We start from the raw sequence: 13006 nt of genomic DNA, 5'->3' as shown, positions 1-13006 counted from the left end.
TGATACACAAATTAAATTCTACTTAAATAAGATTTACATTGACAGCTACTTTAAAATGCTCAGAGGTTTTGGGGGTCCCAGCCACCATAAGCCATGACGCATATTACTTTCCATGAATCCAGACCTCTATATGAGCACACAATTTGACATATAATGTTAGGAAACTCTGGTTTTGGTGTTTGTGTGTATCTGTTTGTGCCTGAATGCCTGGAGAATGTAAAATAAAACTGGCCATTAAAACATACAGCACATCAAGTCATTCCGAGATCAATACTATACTCCACAATATATAAAAACATGACATGGCCTACACAGCCTGACAACAGACTAATAAGTTACACAGGGAATGCCCCTGAGGACCATCTCCCTAATCACTCAGTCACATGTGTCTTTCCCTTACAATGCTGGATATTTTCTCAGACATTAAACTAACCAACAGAAGCCAATTCCCCAGAGCATAATGCCTCACATTGTGCAGAATATTGCGTATGCCATATGTGAATCAATATCTGTTAATGTCTTTTGGTAATGACCCCTCAGCTTCCATTTTTTGTAACAAAAAAAAATACACCACAGGAAAACTAAAACAACACATGCCAAGACTTTATTTATTGAAGCACATTAGGACAGGCAATGGAATGAAAAGAGAATAGATTAAGGATCACTGTAAATTGTCAAAATAATACACCCGGGAAAAAATACATTTCCTGGCTAATGAATTGTTTTCTAATCTTTGAACAACACATTGTTAAATGGTATTAAAGACACAGTGAGCCAACAATAAAAAAAATGCAATGTAAGTGCTGTGTTTCCCAATAAATATAACTGTGCTTTTTTTCATACATCTAAGAGCACAGTGTGGTAGTCAGGAACAACCAATCATAATTCACCTTTAACTGATATGACAGCAGGGCACTAAAATATAATTAGCTGTTCTTTAAACTACCTAATGTAATACACCTATCTGCAAATCAAAAACATATGCATTTGTTTTACAATTAAAAAAAATAATTTACCAATAAACTCCCATTTAATATGCTATATGCATTTACCATATCAATGATTAATACACAATTTGAAAATTAAATATAACTGTCATTATGATCAAAGTATGTCTGGTTTTGGAGGACGCAAGCAGATTCTATCATGCCAGGAATGTTATAACAGCTGGGGTATCCTGCAGGAAAATACTGTTCCAAGATCTCTGCTCTATCCCTTCCCCATGACCTCATTGATAGTAAATCCCAGCCAATGCAGATCTGTAGAATGGGTTAGCTTATATGTTTACTACTATGATGAAGCTAAGTACATAATCGCAAATTAAAAACAACAACCGGGACATATTAACAACGTTTTCCATTTTAGCTAAATTAATTAGAGTGAATGGGGAAGGTGAAATGAAGGTGTTTTTGGTGATTTTTAAAGATGACGTTTAGGTATGGACATTTTTGTGTAGTTACAATGGTCCAGTTTGGACCAATGTAAGTATGTACAGTATGTGCCATACCTGGCCAATGAAAGCTAAAAAAAAAAAATCACTGCATTTGGCACTGCTACTACAGTGATCCTGTGCCAAGTGGCTATCTTGCTGCCTAGTGAACATAGCAGGTTGCTCACTTGGCACAGTCGCCAGTTAGAGAACACTTTGCATTTTCACAATGAACAAAGCGTTTTGGCCTGCAGGCCAATAGAAGGACCTAGAGGCTCTGAGCGCGTAGTCCGACTTTCCCATGTCTGTGCTCTTCCTCCCCACTGACCCTCTTCCTGTGATGTCACATCCTGTCGGAGTGTTCCATGTTGGTTACTTGGCTCCTTCCTGCACTAACGCCGCTAGATCGGCTCTACAACACCACCACTCTGTAGGATTGACCACTACAGTGTCTCCCACCATCTTCATTAGCCCAGCTGCTATTGCACCAACCACCGGTGGCACCTGCAGGGCGTTTTGAGGAACGGTCATCTCTCATACACAGATGAGCTTGTTTTATTACTTCCTTTGTGAGTATTTTTAATCCTTTGCTATTAAATACAGTGTTATTACTACACTCAGACGGGCACCTCCTGTCTTTTCTTCTGTCCCTGATACATTCATGTGAATGACCCCTATGTCAATAATTTTGTTGCAAATTCAGGTTCAGCAAACAGCCCACTCATTCCCAGTAGCTATATCACACAGCACATGCTTCAGCCAAGGCTATGATGGATACCACAACCACAATATCAATTAAGCTGGCAATAGACGGATCAAAATTCCACCAGTTCAGCAGACATAAGTTTTAAATAGTTTCAGTTAGAGCTTACACAGGGCTGAGTTATCTCTTCTTCATCTATTATTGACGGTGCCTGAGCAGCCAATCACCAAGTGCCAGCATTGTCACATGGATTAAGTTCATTAATCAGTTTTTTAGTTCTCTTTATTATTATTAAGTTCCTCACCTTAAACTTAGTCATGTAGATAAAATAGAATTAATAATTAATACAATTCTTCTATAAACCAATGCATATCAACATTCAGTCAGACGATATTTCAGACATAACTGCCAAGATAGCATTGAAAAAAACTTTTTAAATGTATCCTACTTTTTCATCATCCTCAGTGAATGGGGCTCCTCCTGGGGTTTTGTTGATTGCCTGGGCAACACCGATGATCTCCCCATCACTGTTGCGTATTGGCATACACAGCAAAGATTTTGTCTTATATCCAGTAAGCTTGTCTATTTCATCACTGAATCGTCTGTCCTACAAAAGACAAAAGTATTAATGAACACAACATAGTTATACACAGGTTTCTCTGTTTTAAACAACTATGGCCTCATGTACACAGACACGATTTAATTAAGCTCAACAACTTCAACAGGGTACTGTAGATGACAGTTCAGAGGCTGAGTATGATGTGCTTTGCATTGTATTTCTTTGGACACAAAAGTCCTGATGAGATATGTTTGGATTTCAGGTCAAACTCAGTCTTTTATTACCAAATGCGAGTTTTGCATTCAAATAAACATTTAAGCAGTGTTGGGTTCAAATGTAATAGTCTACTTATGACACCTGTCAACACAAGTCCTAGTTCTAATTCAGTCACTGTAGATTTTGACAGAGTTACAGAGGAGTTTCAGTCAAAATGTTTTTATAGCTTTGTGTGGAAGGGAAAGAATTCAAATTTCAGATTTTTAGAAATTTTTCCCTATTACGGAGATTCACTCACTATTTCTTTTATTTTTCACTAGTACTGCTAAGACAGAAATTGAGGGGAAATGCACAATATACAGGAGCATGGAGAAATTTCTATTCCTACCTATTCCAGTGACTGCATTCAGAGGTGGGATTTCTCCTCATTTTAAGGAAATTTACCCTCCCCTCATTGTGTCTCAAGGGCAATAAGTGAGGGCAAAAATTCCCCACTCAGGATACAGACAACAATCAACACATGAAATAAATTCTAACTCTTACCAAAAATAAAGCCAAGCACTAAATATAGAAAATAACTATGACAGACTATATCCCCATCTGAAAGATAGGCTGTAGAATGAGAAATATGTAGGTTGCCATTGCTGACCCTCTGAAAATGCTATTTTGCCTAGATGTCTCTGAATGCAATACTTTCTAGGTCACAGACTTGAAAAAAGCTTGCACATCATGAAAGTCAGAACATAGTAAGAACTTGCATGCTTGTTTCAAGTCAGTGACTCCGATATTACTAAAGCCACTGGATTAGCATGCCACCCTTGGATCCAGTATTTCCAAATGAGGTCGACAATGCATGCGCTCTTGGTGCAGGTGAATCTGACTTCACACCAATAAACTGTGGTAATGCAAAGTAAGATGCTAAAGTTAAAATAACACACGCTTGACCAGCAATCTGCCAGCAAATTCACGTCACCTATATGAACGGATAATCATACTAAACCACATATGGTCTGCTCTACAAGAACCCTTACCTATAAAGACACTTATACTACATGTGATTTGGCAAAGTAGTATGCGATTGAACGCATGCACTCTTTGCCACGCGAATTAGTGTAATTGGTGATGACACCCCAACACACAAGTAGAGTAGCTAGCAACGTCCTGCAATACACATGATGTGCATTTCAAAAAATGGTGGTGGGACTACCATTTGTTTTCTGTCATATGGTGTGTGGCAACCCTTTTAAAACCGTGCAGAAACACAAGGTAACGAAAAAGTGTGAAGAGGTACTAAAAGTTTGGACTAATTTTAAAAACTGAAGGGGCAACAGTTATCTTAATGTACAGTATATATATGACCATTTCTTTTTTGATGTTGGATACAGTAGGGAATAGTTTTTTTGCTGTCTGTGCTCCATTGGGGAGATTGTCCTTCCCTTCACGTCCTGGAGACATACTGCAAAACCCTCCCTTCCTCAGTGGAAGATTTCCCCCCACCTCCTGTTTCTTTGTCGACTCAAAAATTTTGGACTGCATCTTCCACAGGACCAGAATAAAAACCTGACAAAGGTCCTAACCCTTCCTACTCTATTCAATACATTTAAAAAATATTGGCCTTATATACACTTTCATATTTCATTTTTGCACATAGTAAAATTTTAGAATAGATCAAAATCTAATTTTTAGTTATAAATATGACAGAAATTAAAGTTGGACTGTGGGAGTTTTAAAAAAAGATACAAGTATTTGGATGTTTTTTACTATCTGTATGCTATTAATACAAAAAGACAAGTGTTCTGATGGCAGCCAGGAAAAAGTCTGACAGTCAATTCACATATATCAAAGCATTTTATTTAATTTCTGATAGCTCTTCCACTTAATAGGCACATAAGTATGCAGAATAACTAGCATGCTTTATCCTAAATAAATGAAACTACTTTTAACCAGTGTGTTAGCATTTAAAAATAATGCATACCACAATAATTTAGACATATGTTTTAAAGTAAGATGGAATGGCGGACTGACCATATTATTTTGTCTTGCAAAGCTTAAAAAGAAGGAAGTAACAGTCTACATCAACGTAGATGTTAAATGTTCATTAGTTAACTTTCCTTTTTTAATGTTACAATAAAGTTGTATTTAACCACAAGCTAATATTTTTTTCACAGTTTTTGTTTAAGGAAAAAATACATAAGAAGATCATTTCAACACAGCACAATTGCTTTTTTCAACCAAATTGCATTTTGGCTATAATTCTGGAATAAAAGAACATGTAAGGTTTTATATTGTTAAAAAATAAGCAAAAGTCTTGTACAATAATTAGCAATTTAAAGAGACAAATGGTATTCATATTTAAAATGTTACAGTATACTATTTCATTAGAAAAAAAAAAACAACAAGGGAAAAAATTATTGGGAGATGTAAGGTAACACTTAAGGGTATAGTTTGGCATGAATCACTAAATTTAGTTAAATTGATTTCTTTTAATTATGACTTTTCTAGACTGTTAGGTTGATGGCCAGAATTGCTTACATCAGATACAACCTAGGTCCCAAATGCTAACAGATAGTATATTTTAATGAAGTCCCATAATACAGGGATTTTGAAATCAAGTCATAAACTTTATAAATGACACAAAGGGTTTCTCTGTAGGGATGGAATAAAAGACACGATTGTTAAATGTTTAAGAACTAAAAATAGCAAGATCAAAATTAATAATCTTTTGCTGCTAGATAATGACACAATTATACATATATTCCTATCTTGATGTCCTTTATGTATATTTGGACAATCGTATATGTCACTATGGAATACTTTTAGTAGCCAAGAAGTATTTGTCTGTAACTATCCTACTCCATTTGTCAGGATATTCCCCCATCTATATTTTGTACTTATTCTCACACTTACTTAAATAAAAATAATTGGAAGAAAATTAATGGTCTATTAAAAAGACAAAAAAAAAAGCTTTTGCCTTTTTTGCATTTAATCTAGAGCTGCCCCTTCCCACTTCTCCTGAGCTCAGGCTGTCATGGACTTACCCACAGCCTGTGACTGGAAAGTAAACAGGGAATCTGCATAGTGATAGTTATCTGTCACTCTACTTTCTCTTCCTAACCGCATACACATGAACTTATTGGCTCCTTGCACTTTTTCCTTTGTACAGGAACTGTAAAAGGCCAATATTCTATCAAATGCAGTGCATCAAATTACACTGTTTGCATGATGTATTAATAATTGCAGAGCTTCATTATCATGTGTCTTTTATATCTGCCTGGAGTTCTGATGGTTTTGGGGGAAGCATCCACAAATGAGAACTGAGTGCATTTATGCAAAATAATGACATATGTAAAATGTCACAAATAACTGTAGTGACTTAAAACTATAAAAAAATACACAGTGCTCAAAATGTACGGTATGAATCATGAAGCAATATTTTGTTAAATAATAATTGGCTTTCACAGAAGCTTTTGTAATTGTGTTGGTATAGCTGGAATCTGTTTATTCTGTTCAAAAAGTAGCAAAAAGTTTCACCAAATGTTAATTTTTTAGGTTAGAAAATGGAGAAAAATAAGAAAGCTTTCTCAGTCTATTGTTGTTTTGCAAATTGAGGGTTTTCCCATGTGTCAGTTTGCCAAGAAAATAAAGATTTCATACAAAGGTGTCCAGTAATTTTTTACGAGAAGAGGTCAAACTGCATCTAACAATGACTGAAAAAGAAGAGAAAGCCCAAATGCAAAAGATGATAGGTACAGTACATCAAATCCTCCAGTTTGAGAAACAGATGCTTTCAAAGTCCTCAATTTGTCCATATCTTTAACCACTTGCCCTCCTGAGGATTTACCCCCCTTAATGAATAGGCCTCTTTTTGCTACTCGGCGCTTTAAAAATTTACGTCCTTTTTTTCACACAAATAGAGCTTTCTTTCGGTGGTATTTGAACACCTGTGCGCTTTTTATTTTTCATGCTATAAACAAAAAAAGACCAAAAATTTTGAAGAAAAATATTTTTTACTTTCAACTATAAAAAATATATAGTAAACTCAAAGTTAGTTATAAGTTTAGGCCAAAATTTATTCTGCTACATGTTTTTGGTAAAAAAAAATCCCAATAAGTGTATATTGATTGCTTTGTGTGAAAGTTATAGCATCTACAAACTATGGTATAGATACTGCAATTTACGCCATTTTTTTGCTTTACAGCGGTGCGCTAGTTTAACGGACAATTGCGCGGTCATGTAATCCGGTACATAAATGAAATTTACCTCCTTTTTTCCCACAAATTGAGCTTTCTTTTGGTGGTATTTGATCGCCTGTGCATTTTTTATTTTTTGCGCTATCAAAAAAAAAGGCTGACAGTTTTGAGAAAAAAAACAATATTTTGGACTTTTGCTATAAAACATGTCCAGTAAAAAAAAATTTAATAATCAAATTTAGTCATAAATGTCTGCCAAAATGTATTCTGCGACATGTCTTTGCTAAAAAAAAACCCAATTAATAATTACATTAATTGGTAAATTAATTGGTTTACGTGAAAGTTATAGCATTTACAAATGGCGGGAAAGATACTGCGATTTAAAAATTTTTTAATACTAATAATGGCGGCGATCAGCGACTTATGGCGGTGATCAGTGACTTATGGTAGCGATCAGCGACTTATGGCGGGACTGCAGGACTACGGCGGACATTCTGACACTGGGGGGAAATTACTTGGGGTCACTGACATCCCCAGTGACACCAATACAGTGATCAGTGCAAAATAAAAACACTGACACTGTACTAATGGGGAGGAAGGGGTTAACTTTATTATGCACTGAAAGGGTTAACTGTGTGAGGGAAGTGTTTTACCAGGGGGTGGGGGGGTGTACTGCAGGGAGACACACTGATCTGGACAGATAAACTCTTCTGTCCCAATCAGCGTGTCAGGAGCTGTCAGGGAACTGACAGAAAGCACAGCTACTGCAGCTGTGCTCTCTGTCAGTGATTACCGCTAATCGCCGGGACATATCCAGTAACAACCGACTGTGACCCAGCGACTGACATCCGCGGCCGTGATCGGCGGGACAGGTAGGGTGGTGGCGCGCCTCACGCGTGCCCCCTACCTGTTTTAAAACGTGGTTTTGCCCAGCCGTGCCGCCCTGCCACCGTATTTCTGCAGTGGCTGGGCGGCATGTGGTTAAAACAAGTCTGTGCTTTTCCTGTTCAAGTCAAAGCAACAAGTTAAGTTCCCCAACCCTACCCAGAAAATACCTTTCCATCACTCCCCAGCACTCACTTCAATGCTGGAAGCTTCCCCCTACTCCATGTATGGTTGAATGGAACTAACTCCATGTGACAGCGCTGGACCAATCAGTGCAGTCACACAGGCGTCCATAGCCCTGTGTAACTCATGGCACTAGAACTGTACTTTACACAGGACTTTCCTTGCTTCCAGAAGCTGAACGAAACAGTGGGAAGCATAAGAAAGGTAAGTATTGTATATGCTACTGATGAAGGCCAAGTTAAATTAAATCTGTTGCTTTGTTCTTCTGATTTAATCTGATCCTCATAACCTTGTCTTGAATTGTATTGTAAAGGCAAGGTCTCTTGTAAATCATTGCGCAAACTGTTGGTGCTATTTAAATCCTGTATAATAATGTAGATCTGTGGTCATTTAGTGGTGTCAACAGCCACACCCGAGTTCTGCATATCCAGCAGGTTAACCATGGGCGATGGTGGATTCCACTGTACATAGAGTAAAAAGATTATTAACTATTCTATAGTAACAAGGATAACAATGCTGAAATCCAAGTGGATTTCTGAAAATGCTGACTGTGGGCTGTTCCATCAAGTGGGTTTTGCATTCCAAAACAAGTTTATAGGAATGGAAACTCAAATTGAAACAGATAAAAGACAAGTCAGAAGGCAGTCAACTGCAGGTCACATGCACCTGTCAATTAATTCTGAATGATTTCAAAAGTGCACAAATTAATGTCAAACTGATGCTATCAACACAAGCCCAAAAGTTGTTGACATAGGACATATACGTGAAGCTCAAATTGGTGGCACTTTATTTAAAAACTGAGAACAAAGGGCAGAGGTAGATCTAATCATGCTTGCTCCGAACTGGCATTACCAGAACCTGCCACACCTTTTCTCTTTAAAAAATGTGATGCAGAAACACACGTGCAATTATGCAGCTATTCATCTTTATGAGCAGAGAAGCTAAACCATTGCTAATGTTAACTTCCAGTGCTCATTATCACTCAGAAGTTAACCCGTTTGTAACAGGATTGTATTAACTAATGATCAAACAGGTCTAATCCCTTAAAAATAATGGAACATGTGCAGCTGGCCTAAAGGTACCCCTAAATAAGAACAGTCAGTTTCAGTTGCATTAACAGATGGTAACACCAAGTTTATGTTCACAAGCACACTGCCAAAGCTGTCCTCATCCAACTGATATTGGGAGAAGAAATTAGCTGACTGGATTTTGGGCCAGCTGCTACTGTTGTCCTGAGAAACAATTATGAAGACTTTGGAGTTGAATTATTTAAAAACAACCGGGCTGTTCAGTTTACATGGGTATTTTCCCTTAGCTTAGTGAACACAGAAAAGCTCTGCAGATTTTCATCCTCCAATCATGTGCATATTTAATGTAAAAATTCCTTTGCAAGCTGAACAGCCTATTTGCCTTTAGTAAATCAAAACTTATGTCTTCAAGCTCCCATCTTTTACCTGAACAGGCATAAACATCCATGGTTGAGAGGCCCAAACATGCATGTTTATGGAAAAGTCTTTCAAAGGTCACAGGAAAAAAAAGAGGATCTGGAATCCGCTGCACTTCAACTTTTATTTATACTTCCATAAAAACATCACATACAGTGTCCGGAACAATGAAAAGTTAGTGCGTTTCATGCTTAAGTCTAGCGCTTACTCATAACCTCATCCCCTTTGGAGAGTTTATGAGTAAATGCTAATCATAAGCACAAAACGCGTTAACTTTTTATTGTTCCCGAAAAATTATGTGATGTTTTTATGAAAGTATAACTAAAAGTTGAAGAACTGAAGCGGATTCTGGATCCTCTTCTTTCCTGTGCTATTACAGACGAGCTGTGCGTGCACCTTCATCCATAGTGGTCAGTGGGAGATTGACACTACTCACCTGGAGCGGCTTTGGTTGATGTATGTTCTCTTTCAAAGCTCAAATATCCCTTATTAGGTTTTTATTATGTCCTGTAAGCTCAACAGGAAGTGTGAAGAAATCTCTCTAGTCAGGCGAGTCTCCTTTGGATGTAGCTGGCCAAAGATGTATTTAAATTCGGCCAGTACAGCAGAGCAGGCTGAATTTTGACCATTGCCATTCATAGGAAGTTGCTTTAATGACTGACTTCACATGAATGGGCTTAGAAAATCTTTGTGCAATCAATGCTGCAGCGCCGATCAGTGTATTCTGCCAGCAGAGCAATCCCTGTTGTCAGAATACAATAATACGGCAGGGAGGATTCCTCCATCCAACTTGTTTGTGTGGCTGGAGGAATCCATTCAGTTATTTTGATCAGCCTACTGGCTGATTAAAAAACACTGATCCATCTAATGCCAGATTAAGGACATACTTCACTGGTTGAAATCTGCTTGCTATTGGCATATATACAACATGGTTCAGAAGTAAATTTTTCAATGGTAATTGTTATGTATAATATAATTGACTCCGCCATAACAGGACTTGGATTGTGGAGATTGGCATGTGCAAATATTACCGCATGCAATACAATAAAATCAAAGTTTTATTAGACACACATTTCAAAGTGAGAGTCCTGGTCATTCCAACATTACTCTAGTAACTGTTTGTCTTATGTCTGATTGTCTTATGCATGATTGACTTAATAGCAATGTTTCTTGGGAGAGAAGCAGTGGCAGCACTATTGAAGAACATGATAAACAAGTTCAGTATTTAAGGATGTGATGTATCTGCTCTACAATGCAGCTAATTTGCTTGACAAATCTTTCTATTTGCTTTTATAGAAGCTTCCAACAAGACAACTCCCCTCAACATCAACATCGTGAATCTTTGCTGCGATGTCAACTACTGATCTTCAGAATGGTGGTCTCCAGGTATCTACAAGGTATTTTGCAATTTATAGAATTTATATAAAATGTTCTCTACGGTTTTAGTTAATAAATGTCTATGGCCCTAACAATTTAAAGAGTTTATCAGCTTTACCATTAAAAATATTACACGATTTAAAGTGTTTTAAAAACATTATCAGGAAATATTTAATTTTAAAGGACTCTACTTGCATACCACAGTTGTTAATGCAATGGTGTGATTCACATAACTTCTTGGTTCAAACTGTTATATATACTGTATATTAGTAGACACATCGATAATATTTTGTTATTATTACTGCATAACTGTTATTCACATAATGCAGCTTATAACTTACATGAAATGTTTAATACAACTGTATATTTGGGTAAAAATGCATCACATAAAATATTTCATGTTTGTTTCAGATAATTGCATTTCTGGAAAATTCCTACTACTTACCGCAGACCACATAATAATTAAAATGTAATGTTCATTAAAATAGATGTAAAATCTAACCAAACCACATTAAGCACTGTGTATCATAAACTTCATTTGTTTCTTTTTTCAACCTTTTCTCTTTTTCTTCTCAACCTTTGTTGAATCTCAGCACTGCTGTCTATATGTATGTACTTCAGCACTGGTTGTATGGTGTATTTCAGGGAAGAGTTCTTGATGGTGGAACAGTGGACCATGCCTAAAAGGCTAGGTTCACATATGTGCGGGTGGTGCCGCACAAAAATCCCTGCAGCCGCACCACCTGCACAGAAGAATGTGGACCCACGGGCGGGTGCCATTCATTCTAATGGCACACCGCCCGCACTGGAAATCACAACCGCACTGGGAACTGAGGTTTCCGTGTGGGCTGCAGTTTCCAAAGAAGTGCAGGGACTTCTTCCCTGAGTGTCCCGGGGCACAGGAGTCCATTCAAATGAATGGGCTCTCATGCCCATGCAAAACACGGCCTGCACGGCTGCATATATGTGAACCAGGGCTTAGTGTTGAAAAGGACACTTTTAATCTCCATAGGAAGCCCTTGTAACAGGTGATAAACCCAGGAGAAAAACTGTGAGACAGAGATAGAATGCTGTCACCCTATATCAACAGTGGAAAACAGTGAGTGAGTGAGTGGCATCTCACCATAGGAAGTCCAACAGACAGCACAATGACTAGAAAGAACACCAGGTAAAATGTAGTACATTGCTATAGAAAAATAGGGTTCCCAGTGCATTTGCATCAACTTATTTAATTTTCAAAGTTGTGTTTACTTAAAATAAACCCAAATGTAACATGCATTAAATGGTGATTCCCCCTAAAATTGATACTTTAATCTTTGGTAAATGCAAAAGTGTTAAAGAAAGTTTGTAACAAACCAAGACAATTCAAACTATGCATATGATGAAAAAGTGTAGGTTAAAACGCAGAGGTTAACTTGAGAGAAAAACATGTCAAAGTAAAGAAGAGGTCTAGGCAGCTTCATTCATATCTATGATCTATGTGATTTATATATACATTTGATTGCCTATATCTGTGGATTCGCTGTATGTTTTCACAAGCAGTTTTCAATGATGATACATCTCACAGTAACTGGGGGAAAGATGTTTTATTGTGTTTTTTGGGTCCAAACACCTCACTCTCCTTATTGGATTTTTCTTTTATTGTGTTTTTTTTCTTTTTTTATGGAAAATCCAATAGGTGGAGTGGGAATAACCCTACTGTTGTAGGAAAAATGAGATTCCAAAGTGGGTAGAAACACTCTTGAAACTATGAGAAGATCTGTCCACTGGAGTTCCAGGGAGCTAATGACTCAAATGTGTTTACCTATTTATCAATTGTTATATTTGGGTGGATAGATCGTCTGACAATGAAAATAAAATATAAACTTACTGTGGTGTCTAAAACTGAAACCTCTTCTTCAACCTGCCCCTTCAACATGATACCAAGAAAGTCACAAAAGTTATGCAGTTGGCTAAAGGGAGCGGAGAGGTTAGCACTGAATTAAAACACAAGTCCATGTTTACTTAAACTAATGCTTA

General features: G+C 37.2%; 1 protein-coding gene across 1 annotated transcript in view; it reads right to left on the bottom strand.

Annotated features, from left to right (window-relative positions):
• The window catches only part of PDE11A (phosphodiesterase 11A), a 717642-nt gene that overhangs the window by 562898 nt on the left and 141738 nt on the right, over positions 1-13006 (bottom strand). The window contains exon 2 of the mRNA XM_089690441.1: positions 2581-2739. Within this exon, the coding sequence (XP_089546567.1) occupies positions 2581-2739 (159 nt within the window). The remainder of the gene's footprint in view (positions 1-2580; positions 2740-13006) is intronic.

This window comes from Staurois parvus, unplaced genomic scaffold (assembly GCF_062004578.1).
Source record: "Staurois parvus isolate SC_StPar_1 unplaced genomic scaffold, SC_StPar_1.0 ptg000530l, whole genome shotgun sequence".
In the NCBI taxonomy this organism is placed as follows: domain Eukaryota; kingdom Metazoa; phylum Chordata; class Amphibia; order Anura; family Ranidae; genus Staurois; species Staurois parvus.
Note: the sequence above shows the minus strand (reverse complement) of the source record. Positions and strands in the feature narration are given on the sequence as shown.